The sequence below is a fragment of the Schistocerca nitens genome, chromosome 2, assembly GCF_023898315.1.
Source record: "Schistocerca nitens isolate TAMUIC-IGC-003100 chromosome 2, iqSchNite1.1, whole genome shotgun sequence".
Lineage (NCBI taxonomy): Eukaryota > Metazoa > Arthropoda > Insecta > Orthoptera > Acrididae > Schistocerca > Schistocerca nitens.
This window is the reverse complement of record NC_064615.1, coordinates 729,512,751-729,532,327: the sequence shown is the minus strand read 5'-3', so window position 1 is coordinate 729,532,327 and position 19,577 is coordinate 729,512,751. Positions and strand designations below refer to the sequence as shown.

Genomic DNA, 19,577 nt, shown 5'->3' with positions numbered 1-19,577 from the left:
GCCTTACATGAGGCTCATAAGACAATGCCAGCTAAGTTCATGCTAGATTACCAAATTAATACCCCATTGAGCAATGCATGGTCCATGAATGATCTTTTGCCTGAGGGCTTAAATGTGGATGATCTCAAGTACAAGTGGAGGGCTGCACAAAAGAATATTATCCATGCACCCATCAACGGGAAGCTCAGAAGTACACTGAAGGGAGACACGAAATATCCTTGACAGAGGGGGTATGTCCAGAATGTTTGGGGCCAGAGCAAGAAGTAACAGGGGATGACAGAAAAATTACTGCCACAGTATGTAGGTTCATAAGCTGTTGTCAGAGTTCTCTCCCGTGTCAATTTCTTGGTTTAGGACTTGCAGTTGTAGCGGTGGATTAGACCTCATTTAAACCAGATTAAGCTTAATGGAAATGAAAAGGTGGGGCGCAGCAGGCGAGTAATGCCAGGGGTGGTTCTTACACCTTCCCCGCCCCTTCCAGGGCTTTGTTTTTCAGAGGGGGGGGGGGGGGGGGGCAGATTGATACGTGCATATCAAATGGATATGTCATTCAGCTATGTAGTTGCACCCATCTGGCTAAAGTCAGAGGTCATACTTGTTCTGAGCATAGAAAAAGCCCTCTGCCCATGTGCTTCAACAGTGAACTGTGTGCCATCAATATGAGATGTTCCTAGTAAGAAAGTCTGATGGAATCATGTGCGGTGGATGCAACCACACCTTAGCTGCTAGTATTCAGCAGTTGTTTCAATGTACTGGAGGTGGAGGAAGTGATCTAGTGAGGTGCCTGTGTTAGACTGGGAGTGCACCAGGAGTGTTTGAGGTATTACTGTGCTCTACTTTGATTCACCACATTGACTGAAAGTTGAAAGTTTTGTTTGCTCATGCTTTGGGAAGTGAGGCAGGTGCTATCTTTCATGCTCCAGGGTGGATTAATGTTTCTTCCTGTTATCTGTTGTAAAATCAGGAAGGTTTATATGTTGTTGCTGTTGCGGTCTTCAGACCTGAGACAGGTTTGATGCAGCTCTCCAAGCTACTCTATCCTGTGCAAGCTCCTTCATCTCCCAGTTCCTACTGCAGCCTACATCCTTCTGAATCTGCTTAGTGTATTCATCTCTTGGTCTCCCTCTGCGATTTTTACCCTCCACGCTGCCCTCCAGTACTAAATTGGTGATCCCTAGAAGCCTCAAAACATGTCCTACCAACCGATCCCTTCTTCTGGTCAAGTTGTGCCACAAACTCCTCTTCTCCCCAATTCTATTCAATACCTCCTCATTAGTTATGTGATCTACCCATCTAATCTTCAGCATTCTTCTGCAGCACCACATTTCAAAAGCTTCTATTCTCTTCTTGTCTAAACTATTTATCGTCCATGTTTCACTTCCATACATGGCTACACTCCATACAAATACTTTCAGAAACAACTTCCTCACACTTAAATCTATACTCGATGTTAACAAATTTCTCTTCTTCAGAAACACTTTCCTTGCCATTGCCAGTCTACATTTTATATCCTCTCTACTTCGACCATCATCAGATATTTTGCTCCCCAAATAGCAAAACCCCTTTACTACTTTCAGTGTCTCATTTCCTAATCTAATTCCGCCAGCATCACCCGACTTAATTTGACTACATTCCATTATCCTTGTTTTGCTTTTGTTGATGTTCATCTTATACCCTCCTTTCAAGACACTGTCCATTCCATTCAACTGCTCTTCCAAGTCCTTTGCTGTCTCTGACAGAATTACATCATCGGCGAACCTCAAAGTTTTTATTTCTTCTCCATGAATTTTAATACCTACTCCGAGCTTTTCTCTTGTTTCTTTTACTGCTTGCTCAATATACAGATTGATTAGCATTGGGGAGAGGCTACAACACTGTCTCACTCCCTTCCCAGCCACTGCTTCCCTTTCATGTCCCTCGACTCTTATAACTGCCATCAGCTTTCTGCACAAATTGCAAATAGTCTTTTGCTCCCTGTATTTTACCCCTTCCACCTTCAGAATTTGAAAGAGAGTATTCCAGTCAACATTGTCAAAAGCTTTCTCTAAGTCTGCAAATGCTAGAAATGTAGGTTTGCCTTTCCTTAAACTTTCTTCTAAGATAAGTCATAGGGTCAGTATTGCCTCATGTGTTCCAACATTTCTACGGAATCCAAACTGATCTTCCCTGAGGTCAGTTTCTACCAGTTTTTCCATTCGTCTGTAAAGAATTCGCGTTAGTATTTTGCAGCTGTGACTTATTAAATTCATAGTTCGGTAATTTTCACATCTGTCAACATCTGCTTTCTTTGGGATTGGAATTATTATATTCTTCTTGAAGTCTGAGGGAATTTTGCCTGTCTCATACATCTTGCTCACCAGATGGTAGAGTTTGGTCTCGACTGGCTCTCCCAAGGCTGTCAGTAGTTCTAATGGAATGTTGTCTACTTCCGTGGCCTTGTTTTGACCTAGGTCTTTCAGTGTTCTGTCAAACTCTTCACGCAGTATCGTATCTCCCATTTCATCATCTACCTCCTCTTCCATTTCCATAATATTGTCCTCAAGAACATCACCCCTGTATAGACCCTCTATATACTCCTTCCACCTTTCTCCTTTCCCTTCTTTGCTTAGAACTGGTTTTCCATCTGAGCTCTTGATATTCATGCAAGAGGTTCTCTTTTCTCCAGAGGTCTCTCTAATTTTCCTGTAGGCAGTATCTATCTTACCCCTCGTGAGATAAGCCTCTACATCCTTACATTTGTCCTCTAGCCATCCCTGCTTAGCCATTTTGCACTTCCTGTCAATCTCATTTTTGAGACGTTTGTATTCCTTTTTGCCTGCTTCACTTACTGCATTTTCGTATTTCCTCCTTTAATTCAGTTAAATTCAATATTTCTTCTGTTACCCAAGGATTTCTACAAGCCCTCATCTTTTTACCTACATGATCCTCTGCTGCCTTCACTATTTCATTCCTCAAAGCTACCCATTCTTCTTCTACTGTATTTCTTTCCCCCACTCCTGTCAATTTTTCCCTTATGCTCTCCCTGAAACTCTGTAACACCTCTGGTTCTTTCAGTTTATCCAGGTCCCATCTCCTTAAATTTCCACCTTTTTGCAGTTTCTTAAGTTTTAATCTACAGTTCATAACCAATAGATTGTGGTCAGAGTCCACATCTGCTCCTGGAAATGTCTTACAATTATAACCTGGTTCCTAAATCTCTGTCTTACCATTATATAATCTATCTGAAACCTTCTAGTATCTCCAGGGTTCTTCCATGTATACAACCTTCTTTCATGATTCTTGAACCAAGTGTTAGCTATGATTAAGTTATGCTCTCTGCAAAATTCTACCAGGCGGCTTCCTCTTGCATTTCTTAGCCCCAATCCATATTCACCTACTATGTGTCCTTCTCTTCCTTTTCCTACCATCGAATTCCAGTCACCCATGACTATTAAATTTTCATCTCCCTTCACTGCCTGAATAATTTCTTCTACCTCATCATACATTTCATCAATTTCTTCATCATCTGCAGAGCTAGTTGGCATATAAACTTGTACTACTGTAGTAGGCATGGGCTTCATGTCTATCTTGGCCACAATAATGCATTCACTATGCTGTTTGTAGTAGCTTACTCGCACTCCTATTTTTTTTTTTTTCATTATTAAACCTACTCCTTCATTACCCGTATTTGATTTTGTATTTATAACTCTGTATTCACCTGACCAAAAGTCTTGTTCCTCCTGCCACTGAACTTCACTGATTCCCAGTATATCTAACTTTAACCTATCCATTTCCCTTTTTAAATTTTCTAACCTACCTGCCTGATTAAGGGATCTGACATTCCACACTCTGATCCGTAGAAAGACAGTTTTCTTTCTCCTGATAACGATGTCCTCCTGAGTAGTCCCCATCTGGAGATCTGAATGGGGGACTATTTTACCTCCGGAATATTTTACCCAAGAGGACGCAATCATCATTTAACCATACAGTAAAGCTGCATGCCCTCGGGAAAAATTACGGCCGTAGTTTCCTCCTGCTTTCAGTCGTTCGCAGTACCAGCAAAGCAAGGCTGTTTTGGTTAGTGTTACAAGGCCAGATCAGTCAATCATCTAGACTGTTGCCCCTGCAACTACTGAAAAGGCTGCTGCCCCTCTTCAGGAGCCACTCATTTGTCTGGCCTCTCAACAGATACCCCTCCGTTGTGGTTGCACCTACGGTACGGCTATCTGTATCGTTGAGGCATGCAAGCCTCCCCACCAACGGCAAGGCCTGTGGTTCATGTAAGCAACGAAATGTGCTGAGTGTGGTGCTTGCTTTACGGTATCAGCTGATGGCTTGTATTTAGCAACTCTCTAAGTGGCTTAGTGCCACCAATCAATAGCATTAATTGTTCTTGTTTATTTGAGTAAAACATGTCATGATTTGAAATCACGATATAAGTAATCTTGTTGAATGATCTAAGTAACAATGTATGATCCTTAAATGATTTGTAAATTTATTGTCCAGTGGCTTTTCACACAAGGATCACTGTATCCAAGCTATCTGACTGTACAGGTTTTAATAGGGTCGTTAGCTCCAAAGTAATTCCATCTACTTTCACCTATCCCCCAATCCCCATCCTACTACTTTCTACAGGGATGTGGTAGCTAACAGGTTATCTGTTCGCATGAATGGCCACTGACAAACTGTGGCCAAAGGGTGCCTGAACTACCCAGTTGCTGAACATATTGCACAACTTGATGTACTTCACATCAATAACTGCTTCACAGCCTGTGCTGCTTCACAGCCTGTGCCATCTTCCTACAAAACAATTTTTTTCTGAATTGCAGAGGTGGGAACATTCCCTCCAATATACCCTATGTTCCCATAACCTTACTGGCCTCAACCTTTGCTAGTCCCTGTCCTCCACCTATTTATCCCCATCCCTGCTCCCATTCCAACACTATACAGTCTCCAATTCCACTAGTGAACTCACTATTTTTTTCTCCCCTTCCCTACTTCTCTCTATTCCCACACCCCCTCCCTGCTTCCCTTCCCCACCCAACCAAACCTCCTGACTGCACTTAGCAGCCCTACACTGACCACACCACTTGCATGCACATTCCCACAAGCAGCACCACATGGAGGACCACCCTACACTGCTATCGCTTCCTCTTTCCTCTTTAAACCTCCTCCTTACCCCCAACACCCACATGAGATTGCTGATCATGTCAGGTACAGCTGCAGTCCACAGGTCAATCAGAGCCAGTGGTTCTGCGTAAGTGAGTTGTGCTTGTGTGAATGTGTGTATGTTTTCTATTTCAGAAGAAGGCCTTTTGGCTGAAAGCTTAAATGTATAGCAGTCTTTCCTTTGTGCCCACCGATGACTCAGTGTCTCATCTGTATGTTGAATGGCAATCTACCCTTTTCATAATATTACTGGAATTTCATCCTGGACTTGTTGTCAACTTTGACTGATTTCTCACATGCTGTGAATGTTCGTTTATTTTCTTAATAACTTTTCTTTGCAGTTTTGAAGAGTTTTTGCAGTGTGCAACTACTGTAGGATATTTATTTGTTTTTGTCAACAGATATATTTCCCTTTTCCTTTCACAAGATAGTTTTATCCTTCTTATGATCCATGGTTTGTTTACATGGGTGTTTAATTTCCTTTCTGATTAGTAAATCTGGTACACTCTACCTAAATGAAAATTTGAATTTATCATGGAATATATTAAATTTCACATCAGCATTTGGTTCATTACAAGTTTCATCACAGGTCAACAGCCTTGCTGCTATTGAACACTTCTTTACCAACGCCTGACAGATTCCAGATCTACAACCTCTTTCCTGGTCACCATGAGAAACTTTATACTCACCCACAATTACTTCTCATTTGGAGGCATCACCTATAAACAAATCTGGGGTATGGCAATGGGCACTCACATGGTGCTGTCCTACGATATCCTTCTCATGGGTCACCTACAGGAATCCTTCCTAACCATCCAGAGTCCCATACCCCTTACCTGGTTCATATTCATTGGTGACATCTTCATGATCTGGATCGAGGGTGGTGACACCCTATCCACATTCCTCCAAAACCTCAACATCTTCTCCCCCATTCTCTTCACCTGGTCTTCCTCAATCCTACAAGATATCTTCCTTGATGTTGACCTCCACCTCAAAGATGGCTATCTCAGTACCTCCATCCATATCAAACTTAGCAACCACCAGCAATACCTCCAGTTTGACAGCTGTGACCCATTTCATACCAAAAAGTCCCTTCTATGCAGCCTAGCCACCCATGGCTGTTGCTCTCTGTAGTTATGAATAGTCCCTCTCAGAATATATGAAGGGTCTCATTGAGGCCTTCACAGAGCGAAATTATCCTCCCAACTTTGTAGAGAAACAGATCTTTCATGCCCTATCTTCCAGTCACCCAGCACCTACCAAAGTCCCATCGTCCAGCCACAGAGGGGTACTCCTCTCATTGCCCCAGTCTGGAGCAACTGTCCACCAGGGTTTTTTGACTACCACTTGTCATGTCCTGAAATGATGAATGTCCTACCCATTATCCTCCCCACCCTTTCAAAAGTGGTACTCTGCCACCCACCGAACCTGCACAATATTCTTGTCCATCCCTACTCTACTCCTGTCTCCATCCCCTTGCCTGATGGCTCATATCACTATAATATACCTACGTGCAAGACCTGTCCCGTGTATCCTCCCACCACTACTTACTCCAGTCTGGTAACAAGTATCACTGGTCCCATAAAAGGCAAGGCTACCTATAAAAGCAGTCATGTGATCTAGAAGCTAAGCTGCAACCACTGTGCAGCATTCTACATGGGCATGACAGGGGCAAGGCAACCAACACCTCAGATTGCTTCTCTCATCAAGTGCTTTTGCTCGCAGTCTGACCTCAGTAGCCAGAGTCAGTGGTCATGTGTGTGTGAGTTGTGTTTGCATAAATGTGTGTGTTATGTTGTCTAATTCAGAGAGAGGCCTTTCAGCTCAAAGTTTACTTGATTAGTTGTCTTTTTGTTGTGCTTGTCTGCAACTCAACATCGCCACTATATGGCAAGTAGCATTCTCATAATATTGCCATTATTCCATCCCGGGTTTTCCACTGTATGATTGTGTAATCTTAAAAATATTTGTCATGGAGCTTCATCAAAGAAAACCTTGGTTAGGATCCTGCTGTGTTTTTATATATAGGTGGGTTGGAGAGAGAGAGACTGGATGGCAACAAAAAAAATCAACAGAAGAATAAAAATGACATGGATTGCTTTCTTGTAAACTAAATAAGGTTTTCAAAATGAAGCATCCAATGTGCTTGAAAAGGAAAATTTACAGTCAATGTGTATCACAAGCTTTTGACTTAGGATAGTGACATAGGGACTGTTAATGCAAAAATCATTCAATGAGCAACAGTGAGATGTTGGGAATTACTAAGACAGACACAAAAAGTCCATGAAAATGGGCAGTAGATGGCCTAAATGTGTTCTTTATTGGGTTCCAAGTGATAAGAAAAGACCCAGATGATGACCTAATGGGAGATGGGTAGATGACATTTTGGGAACAAGTAAGAGCTACATGGATACACAGGATACACCTGAATACCAAACTTTCTGAAATGTTCTGCAGGACACCTTTGTCCAGCACCGGATGTCAAATTGCTGATGAACCCCACAAAATTACTTCTCCCAAAATGTGGACTGGAAACTACAGAAAATAATTTTACATGTAACTCCAAGTAAATGGGAACATATTGAAACACATTACCATATATCATTAATATGTGTCTGAAAGAAAATGATGAAGTTTTGCATGTGAATGGAGACACAAGTAATGTGCTCACTGAATATTTTTTTTACTGAGGACAAAACAGTGTCTTTACAATTTCTATATAATTTCTTGTTTTTTTATTTTTTTATTTTTATTATTTATGTCTCTTTATAAGCTGTAAATTTAATGGGGGAACAGAGTCTTTCATGCTGTAACTAAATGAACTTGTGTAGCCTACCAACTTGTACAACAAGATTTATCAATAACTCTATTAAGTTTCCGTGAACATTTAAAATTATAAAAACTTCATAGGGTTTAATTATTTCATTTTATATAGCACATACTTACTGTGCACTGTCAGTTTGGCCTGCTGACTACGTTCACCTTGGCTGTTACTTGCAGTAACCACATACACACCATCATCACCAAGGCCAATATTCTTGATTTCTAGTTTATAAACTTCTTTTTCCACATTCTCTGAAATAGTTGTGTGATCTGAACTGGATAGCTTTTCACCATTTCTTGTCCTACAGAAAATACAAAATTTTAGACTCACAGTTCTTAGCATAACCTATTATAAATACCATACCAAACAATATCTTTGTTTACTAGGCTAAAGGGCCTGGATGCTGATGTCTTACGTTTGCTATTGTGCAGTTCAAAAAATGAAAACATGCAGTATAGTAAGACTACAATGCTCATGAGGTACAACTGGAATCAGTCAACTTTTACAAATACCTGGCTTTAGCAGTGGGCAGTTATTTGAAATGGAATGATCACAAAGGCTCATTCATAGGTAAAACATGTGGCAGACTTTGGTTCATTGGCAGAGTACTAGGGAAATGCCATCAGTCTACAAAGGAGATTGCTTATGAAACATTCATGCAACCCATCCTAGAATATTGTTCAAATGTATGAGACCAATACCAAACAGCACTAAGAGATCATACTGAATGTATACAAAGAAGGAGAGCATGAAGGGCCACAGATTTGTATCACTGTGGGAAAGGATAATTGAGCTGATGAAGAAACTGAATTGCTAGGCAGCTGAAGATAGATACAAACTATCCTGAGAAAGCTTACTTATATAGTTTCAAGAACCACCTTTAAGTGATGATTCTAGGCATATATTACAACCCTTATGATCAGTCCCATAAGCATCACAAGGACAAGATTAGACTAATTGCAGTGCACATATATACACTGAAGCAATAATCCTTTCCCCCATACATGAATAGAAAAGGTAAGAAGTACTAATAAGTGGTACAATGGGTAATACCCTCCCCTACGCATTTCACAGTGTTTGCAGATTTGGATATACATGTACACATAGTCAACAATTGTTGGAGATAAAGCTTTTCATGTTAATCCATTTGTCATCTTTTGCCTTCCATATATAATTATCAAGAAAAGTAAATCAGAAGAAATATTCAATACATCCTAATTATGTTTTTCTTTCTTATTTCAATCAGTCAGCATAATTTATCAGTTGAATGAAGGAAAGTACTGGGTGGTTATAATTAAACTTTCTCTATTTAACTCTTTATAATACAGAAACTAATTATTGTACAAGTACCAAACTTGGTAGCATTAATGTCTAGACTATAGGGTGCATGATTTGCCTGCATCACAGTGCCACCATCCAGTTCCAACTAGGGCCACAGGTGCCATGGTCAGTCAATGTGATTCATAGTGTCATACACCTGACCAGTCACAGTGCACTTGTTGATGTGTCAACATGAGCTTGGACAAAAGGAGGACAGCACTACTGGTGAATCTCTATTATCAAAACAACAGTAATGCTGCAGCTGCAGTTCGAGAATATTGCTGACTGAAAGGATTATGGAAGGGTTCTCTTTCTCCACCTGCTGTGCCGAGCATGAAGAAGTAGTTCGAATCAACAGGAGAACTGGGTGTCACTCTGGGAAGAGGCCAATGACCAGTTACACCACAGGTGGTTGATGAAATGGCTGTTGCTATGGCAGACAATGCTGCACACAATTCCCGATCGTCAGGTAGTGTGAGTACTATGTACCGACAGTTGAACATCCCGTGGCCACTGTATGGAAGGTGATTCAAACAATTCTCAAGTGATATCCATACAGGGTACTTATCATGCAGCAGCTTGCACCAAATGATGCAGAACGATGTGCTGACTTCACTCTCCACTTTCTCGCAAGGACTGAAGTTGACGAGGGCGGTCCCTAAACCATCCTATGAAGCTCTGTTTCCTTGACAAGTGAGGTGAACATACAGAATTGCCAAGTGTGGGGATCTTCACCTCCAGTCACTGTGCATTAAGTTCCTCTGTATGCTGAACATGATACCGTATGGTGTGGCTTCACAGCTATGCTAATCATTGGCCCATTCTTTTTTGAACAGGTCAGCACGCAAAGCCCAAAGATGTGCAACGTGACTGGCCAGCGTTACTGTGATATGCTTTGCCAGCATGCCATACCCACACTACAGGAGAGAGATGCATTGAACTCAACAGTTTTAATGCAAGATGGGGCCCAACCGTACATCATTCACGAAGTTCACCTGCTTCTCAGAAACACATCTGGAAATGATCAAATAATCAGCTGATCATTTCCAAATGCTTGGCCGGCATGATCACCTTACCTCACTCCCTGTGATTTCTCGTTGTGGGACAACCTGAAGCACAGGGTTTACGAGGGGAACTTTCACACATGTGAAGAGAGGTAGCCAGCATACCTACAGATATGCTTCATTCTGCTGTGCAGAATGCAATCCTGCACTTTCAGACTCGTCTGGACACTGGTTGATGCTCTACTGAGCCCCTTTTGTAGCAGTAATGGTACTGATATGTAATTGTATGATGTACTGTAGCAACTGAATTGATTCTGCATTATTTCTCTTCCCCATGTTCTTGACATTAATGCTACCAAGTTCAGTACTCATATGGTAATTAGTTTCCATGTTATAATGTGTTAAATAGGGAAAGTTCAATTATAACCACCTGGTATTTCTTCTGCAACAGTCACCATCCATTTTCTTGTCATCTTGTCTTAGGTTCAAATGATGTTTAGTCTCACAAATCTCTCTCTCTCTCTCTCTCTCTCTCTCTCTCTCTCTCTCTCTCACACACACACACACACACACACACACACACACACACACACACACACAAATGGCAGACAGAATAGGCAAGGGAGGTCAGGCCTCCTAACTTTTCAGTAGTGGTGGTGGTGGTGGTGGTGGTGGTGGTGGTGGTGGCGGTGGTGACAGTAGTAATAGTAGTAGTAGTAGTAATAATTATTTTTAAAATAAACCTTTATGCACCTTTGTCAATGAGCATGAAGGACATTAGCTTGTGTTACTTCCTCTAAACCTCCAGCAGTAGACAGTGGCATGAAACATATGATGAGGAGGCCACACACATACCAGACCACCTGTAAATATTCTGTTGCTGAGGTAATCATGACATCACTACTAGGAACAGAAATGGGGGTACAGGCTGTTGTAGCCATGTTTCCATGCACTTCCATGGCAAGGGAGACCAGTAGTTGTGGTGCCATCTCTCTAGGCTTCCTGACATTATTTGCCCAATGTGCAATGAAAAGGGATGAAGCCCAGCCTTGTACCGATATGGATGAAACAATTTTGACTGAGGACATCATTACTCCCTTGCAGGAACTTTCATTTTCATAGAGATGTGAAACTGAACAACATTACATCTTGAAGAAAGGATATCCAACTCCAGCACTACACTATGCATTCCTGAGTTCGTTGTATAAGCATCACAGGTGTTCATGGGCTTACTCTGCAAAACGAGAATTTTTCTGCTGGACATGTTTGCTCTTAAGCACAAGAAAATTTGTATAATCTGCTAACACTTTCAGCAGTCTCAAGAATCTGTTAGAGGTGTAGCACAGCATGCTTCTACTAAAGATCATCTAAGTAGTTTATTTTGTATAAAGAACTATTCAAATAATTGTTTAGTATTTCAGAGCTACTTAATGAACATTACAAACTGATGAAAATCAGACACAATAATGAAGTGAAGCCTAACAAAGACATCATTAAAAATTTTAATGAGATCACAAATCTTTTATGCAAGCAGGAGGTCATGATGAGACAGAATCCTGGAAATTTTAGAACCATTTTCAAACATGTGCTGAACAAAGATGAAGATCTGAAAGTATGCCCGAAGAAAATGTGCTATTTTCAAGGATTCTCAAAAACTATACAGAATGAACTGATTGAATATATCAATTAGGAGATTTGTGAATATATACCTTCAAATGTGGATAGAATCTCATTTTATGCCTGTAGTGTGGACAAAGCAACAGATGTTTCAGACGATCACAATACACTAGTGCTGTGAGACTAGTGGACTCCAGTGGCAACATTCAAGAACATTTTCTTGGTTTACATGATGTTGCTGCTATATTCACTGGGCTGAGTGGTGTGCTTTGAAATTATGATGAAAACAACAAACCAGTCGCCCAAAGCCTGCTCTGGCAGGAAAATTAAATGCCTTGCAGGCAAAGGTTTATGAAATTCTCTCCTCCTAAGTTCCTTTTACTCACTATTTTGTTCATTGTTTGAATTTAATTTTGCAGCAGAGAAGTTCTTGCATAAAACTGTTAGGGATTTTTTTTCCTCCACCCTTCAGGGCATTTCTGTTTTCTTCCACGAATCTTCCAAACACGCAGCAGTTCTTGACAGTATTGTTGGTAAACACATTCCTTTGAACAGTGAAATGAGATAGAACTGTAATACCAGAACGATACCTAGCATTCACAAAAACTGTCTAGGGCTAACTGATGTTTTAAATGAAACATCTGACAGTGCAGACTCTAGTGCAACAACCACAAGAAAGGCCTATGGTTTCAAATATACCCTCCTAGACTCTGACTTTGTTTTTCTCTCTCTCAATTTTCAATGCATATTTTTTAAAGACTGAACTGCTTTTCAATGTTCTTCAGAAAAAAACCAATGATGTGCAGTTTTGCAACAATGCTGTCTTAGAATGTATAGCTTCCATGAAAAACTTAAGAAATGAAGATAAAGTGATCGACTTTTTACGTTCTATGAAATACTTGACTAACTTTCAAGCTGAAGCTTCCACGAATAGAGCTGAAATTATGGATGAATACATTGGCAATCCACTGATGGTAAAATACAAGCAGATGTAATTTGAGATACTGGATAATATTGTAAAACAACTGGAAACAATATTTTCACATTGTGATAAACTGCTCTTCCTTAAATTAGGCAATACTACACAATCTGTGAATAAGGAAGTGGAGCAGACCAACAAGGAGTACAAAGCTATCTGTAAGCACTTTAAGAACATTTCCTTAATTAACACCAGTAGTTGTAGCAGAGAATGGCATAGCAAGCAGGGTCAACATTTCAGTAAGATAGGTAAATGTGTTTTAAGTGATACAATTCTCGGAATAGTATTGGATAAGCTAGAGAAGGAAAAAGACCAGTAATGTGTTTGGATTATGTTTCAACTGAGATGACAAAAAACTTGTATGTATAGACCAGGCTGGGTGTTCTAGTAACATAAGGACACAACCTGCTCAACTTTCATGTGGTAACATTAGGTCATGTCAACTAAGAGAATATGCAAAAAAAGAAATGCCTAAAGTAGAGTTTAAAATATGCTACCTCAATATTCATGGTATGGCAGATAAAAACTTAATAGTCAACGAATTTTCAAATGAAAACGTGGTACATATTCTATGTTTAAGTGAACATTGGTGTAAAGAGGATGAGCTTGGGTACAAAGTATTGGATGATTACACACTACTTAGTTGCTATTGCAGAAAACAGCACTTACGTGGTGGGGTAGCAATATATGCAAAAACACCTCTTGCACCAAACTGTGACAGGATGGATCTCAATACCCTTTGTGATGGAATGCATTTTGAAATATCAGGTCTAGTAATTGAGAACGTTAAGCTAATCATAGTAGTAGTGTACAGGCCACCTGGTGGTGGCCCCCATATCTTTCTGGAGAAACTTGAGGAACTCTTAATGTACATATGTATACTTAAATGGAAAAAATACAATATTGTCATTGGCGGGGATATTAATTCAAGTTTTGATGTCCTGAAGGACAGAAAAACTGTGACAGAGCTCAAAAATGTGCTTCGACAATTTAACCTGTACTAAGATAACTGCAAACCTACCAGAGGCTCATCCTGTCTAGACAATATATTTACAAATATTAAGAGAACTTGTATGTCCACTGATGTAATTAGTTTCCTTTACTCAGACCATGATGCAGTATATCTTAGTGTTAATAATGTAACTTCAGACTGCGCCAAACCAGAATCTAAAATTGTGATTACTAGACCTGTAAGCAGAGAGAGGATGGATAGTTTTAGACATGCCCTCACTTATTTCAGTTGGGACACACATTTTATTAGGCTTCAACACTGTTCACCCAGTTTTTCTCCATGTTTTTAAATACATTTAAAAATAACATCCCTCTGAAAAAATGTACAGTGAATATTAGTAGTAATTACAAGAAAAGGAAAACGAAGGAATGGTATACTCCACAGTTAGGGCAACTGAAAAATACTGTTATGCTGTATTCTAGTCTGTACAAAACCAGAAAATCAGAACTGTATAAAGAACTGTATGCTCAAGCCAAATACAAGTATAGGAAGGAAATAAATGAAGCAAAGAAACTGCATAACATAGTAAACATTGAAAAATCTAACAATAAATGCAAAAAGGCCTGTAGTGTAATAAACGCCATTGCTCACACTAAACACAAACAGGAAATTGCCATTACTCCAGAAGAATTTAATAAATATTGCATAAGTCCATTGAAGAAATCAGTAGCTCAATACACAAACCCCCTGAAAATGCACTTAGTATTACGGACAGCTGCTTTGAAAAGTTTCCGCCAAGCACCTTCACTTTCACAGAAGTGAGCCCAAATAATATCCTAAAAAAAGTGAAAAATTTCAAACCTTCAGTTAGTGTTGATTATTATGATATATCATGTAACTTGATGAAAGATGTTATTGATTGTGTGATTTATCCCTTAACTTTTTGTATTAACAAATGCCTAGTTGAAAGTAAGTTCCCCGACATATTAAAAATTTCTAGAGTTGTGCCAATATATAAAAAAGAGGAAAAGAACTGTCCCATTAGTTACAGACCTATATCCATAACCCCAGTTTTTTCAAAAATTTTAGAAACAATTATGTATGAGCAAGTTAGTGTCTACTTGGGTAACCTAAATATAATTAGTGATAAACATTTTGGATTTAGGAAAGGTAAATCCACAACAGATGCAATGGACTCCCTCGTAAAATTAGTATTAGATGTGTTCGAGGCTAGGGACTATGCCCAGGCTACATTTTGTGACCTCAGCAGAGCCTTTGACAGTGTAGAGCATGACACTGTGCTGAATAAGCTAATTTAATATGGTTTTGATGACAACAGTATAAATACACTCCTGGAAATTGAAATAAGAACACCGTGAATTCATTGTCCCAGGAAGGGGAAACTTTATTGACACATTCCTGGGGTCAGATACATCACATGATCACACTGACAGAACCACAGGCACATAGACACAGGCAACAGAGCATGCACAATGTCGGCACTAGTACAGTGTATATCCACCTTTCGCAGCAATGCAGGCTGCTATTCTCCCATGGAGACGATCGTAGAGATGCTGGATGTAGTCCTGTGGAACGGCTTGCCATGCCATTTCCACCTGGTGCCTCAGTTGGACCAGCGTTCGTGCTGGACGTGCAGACCGCGTGAGACGACGCTTCATCCAGTCCCAAATATGCTCAATGGGGGACAGATCCGGAGATCTTGCTGGCCAGGGTAGTTGACTTACACCTTCTAGAGCACGTTGGGTGGCACGGGATACATGCGGACGTGCATTGTCCTGTTGGAACAGCAAGTTCCCTTGCCGGTCTAGGAATGGTAGAACGATGGGTTCGATGACGGTTTGGATGTACCGTGCACTATTCAGTGTCCCCTCGACGATCACCAGTGGTGTACGGCCAGTGTAGGAGATCGCTCCCCACACCATGATGCCGGGTGTTGGCCCTGTGTGCCTCGGTCGTATGCAGTCCTGATTGTGGCGCTCACCTGCACGGTGCCAAACACGCATACGACCATCATTGGCACCAAGGCAGAAGCGACTCTCATCGCTGAAGACGACACGTCTCCATTCGTCCCTCCATTCACGCCTGTCGCGACACCACTGGAGGCGGGCTGCACGATGTTGGGGCGTGAGCGGAAGACGGCCTAACAGTGTGCGGGACCGTAGCCCAGCTTCATGGAGACGGTTGCGAATGGTCCTCGCCAATACCCCAGGAGCAACAGTGTCCCTAATTTGCTGGGAAGTGGCGGTGCGGTCCCCTACGGCACTGCGTAGGATCCTACGGTCTTGGCGTGTATCCGTGCGTCGCTGCGGTCCAGTCCCAGGTCGACGGGCATGTGTACCTTCCGCCAACCACTGGCGACAACATCGATGTACTGTGGAGACCTCACGCCCCACGTGTTGAGCAATTCGGCGGTACGTCCACCCGGCCTCCCGCATGCCCACTATACGCCCTCGCTCAAAGTCCATCAACTGCACATACGGTTCACGTCCACACTGTCGCGGCATGCTACCAGTGTTAAAGACTGCGATGGAGCTCCGTATGCCACGGCAAACTGGCTGACACTGACGGCGGCGGTGCACAAATGCTGCGCAGCTAGCGCCATTCGACGGCCAACACCGCGGTTCCTGGTGTGTCCGCTGTGCTGTGCGTGTGATCATTGCTTGTACAGCCCTCTCGCAGTGTCCGGAGCAAGTATGGTGGGTCTGACACACCGGTGTCAATGTGTTCTTTTTTCCATTTCCAGGAGTGTATGTTCAGGTATTTTCTAGAGAACCGTCAGTTGTGTGCATTGGTAGGGAGAAACCAAATTTGGTTAATGTTAGGTACGGAGTGCCTCAAGGGTCAGTGCTTGGACCTTTGCTGTTTATACTAATGATTAATGACCTGCCCTTGTTCATAAATTCTCACACAATATTGTATGCTGATGGCACAACTTTTATACATAAGAACTCTGATCTAGGTACACCGAAAACACTGACCGAAAATACCCTTGCTCAGTCCTCATTATGGTTCAAAGCTAATAGCTTCTTACTAAATGAAAACAAACACCAGACACCTTACTTTAGCCTCAAAGAGATTCTTAATGACCAAGAACTAGAAACTGTCAAATTTTTAGGTGTTACTATTGACAAAAAATTGACATGGGAACCACACATTAAAAATATATTGGCTAGGCTTTCAAGAGTTATTTATCTAATTAGAAATTTAAAAAGACATGTTCCCAATGACTATGTGAGATCAGCATATTTTACCTTCTTCCAAAGCATCATTTCTTATGGAATCTTAGTGTGGGGTAGTAGCTGTCATGTAAATGACATTTTACTTTTACAGAAGAAAGTAATAAGAATAATAACAGATTCTGATAAAATAGTACATTTTAAACCTCTGTTTATTAAATTGCAGTGTCTTACAGTAGTAAACTTATTCATCTACAATGTTTTATTGTACATTAGAAACAATGTCTCTAATTTTGTGTTGCGAAATGATATTCATAGCCACAATACTAGAAACAGAACGTCTGTAGACATGCCATATCATAGATTTTCAAAATCGCAGAACTCCTACCTAGTTCTTGGACTAAGGATGTTTAATAGACAAAGTGCTGACTTTAAAGAACTGCCTGTAAATATGTTTAAAGCTAAATTATACACGCTACTAGTGAACAATCCGTTTTACACCACTGATGAATTTTTTGAAGATGAAAATACTGCATTCTAATGTGTACCTATTTTAAGTAAACCAATTTACATAAATATTGTAGTTTATGTAGAAATATATGCTCTTGACTTTGTCTATTACTGTAATCAGCCGAATGACAATAAAATTTTATTATTATTATTAATACACCAATTATGGTCAGTATTTCCTTCAAGACAGTGTGGATTCATCATTACAAATGTATGATGCATCCTTCAGCCACTTGCACTTGGTTATAGAACTGGAGACCATATTTCCTCCCCAGCATAAAGAGACATTTCACTCTTGTCAGTTTGGGTCATGTTATCAAAGAATGATTCAGAATGGAACAAACCAATTTCCTCCACAAGCTTTCAGACTATTTTGTCTAATTTTTATCATTCCTGCAACAAGTGCTTCATTTGAAAGGAGTTTTTCTTGTCTTAAATGCATTTTAGAAAAAGTATACATGGATTGCTTTTCAGCTATTGCTTGTACCTCAACTGAGAAACCAGTATGTAAACACTTGAAAGCTGAGGCACATGATGCCATAAACAGATCGAGGAAGAAGAAGGATCATTGAGTTAAACTTGTTTTACAAGTAACAACGCTGAAATGACTATCTTCTAATTTGTTTGTCAATCAAAGTAAGTGTCTTTAATATTATGATTATTACCATTATTATTATTATTAGTAGTAGTAGTAGTAATAGTAGTCTCCATCGTCATTGTTAACATCATGTTAGTTGAACGATTAGTGATGGTCATTAGGAACACTAGGTATGTGTACATTAAAAGGGATTTTCCAATATGTTTCCTGGCATCCGCAGAATTTAGGCCCATGATCCACCACTGACATATGCACACATTGTGCATATGTCACTTGAAAATGGGTAAGCCTAAAATTGGCAAAGAGTCAAAAATGAAAGCAATGCATATACAGTGGGGACATGGAGATATCATTTTATTACTGACGACCCAACATTGTGGTAACATTACATAAGGCTATGGATAAGACAATATTAGCAAAACAGAAAAATATAATAAAAAATAAATGCTACTCTAAAAATAAATATTTACTTACAAACCTAAGGATAAAAATTTTCGAAAAATATAATAAAAAATAAATGCTACTCTAAAAATAAATATTTACTTACAAACCTAAGGATAAAAATTTTCTGAAGATGTCTTACAAAACATGTTGATAACTTTTATATTTTTATTTCCTGGGATCATGCTCATGTCACAGTAGAAATCAACGTATTAGCAATATAATATAATGCAACTTAATCTTGAATAACAAATCTAAAAATGCACTGCTGTTCCCCACACTTACTTTGCATAAGAAACTCAAGTGAATGCTAAATATGGAAATTGTGTAGAAGAAGGTAAATGAAATATTTCTTAAAAACTGTCAATAAACAAAGTGGGAAGAATACATGATCAAATGGACTTTAAACAAGGATGTTCAATACTTACAGAAAGTTTTCTGGTGGCATGTCATATTGTACAATAACTATCACTGTATGGCATTAATTCCAAGTTTTAGGGCATGATTTAATCTCAATATAGTTACACCCACTGCTAAAGCTGCGCGTGTTAGAGTAGACAGACAATTTACCACTCCACTATGACATATGGTCAAGACACCTAGACCAAGATTGTGGGAATGTTTCAGTCTGTAGGAGACATTGTCTTTGAGCTACTGCATATCACAGAAACTCCTGTAGAAAATTGGTGGCACTATGCAGAACTTCAGATGATAATAAATAATAAATAACTTATTAAAATACCAAGTTGGCCACACTGGAATCCTTACCCATATTGATGTTTCATTATTTATTAAAAATTACTTTCGAGAGATAAATAAAATCAGATTAACATAACGAATGTTGGCAGAAATGGCTGATCTATGACCATAATGCACCCTGCACAGGGAATTGAGAAATGGTTATGAGTGGTCATGAAGCAGTGCAGCTCGGTGCACAATGATGTGAATATGTAACTTGTTATCCAATCAATCACTTATACTTTTGTA

General features: G+C 40.0%; 1 protein-coding gene across 4 annotated transcripts in view; it reads right to left on the bottom strand.

The window, feature by feature from the left end:
* Positions 1 to 19,577, bottom strand: part of LOC126236930 (obscurin) — a 681,004-nt gene that overhangs the window by 245,306 nt on the left and 416,121 nt on the right. For all 4 annotated transcript variants that reach the window (XM_049946608.1, XM_049946610.1, XM_049946611.1 and 1 more), the window contains one exon: positions 8,095 to 8,273. In XM_049946608.1, the coding sequence (XP_049802565.1) occupies positions 8,095 to 8,273 (179 nt within the window). The remainder of the gene's footprint in view (positions 1 to 8,094; positions 8,274 to 19,577) is intronic.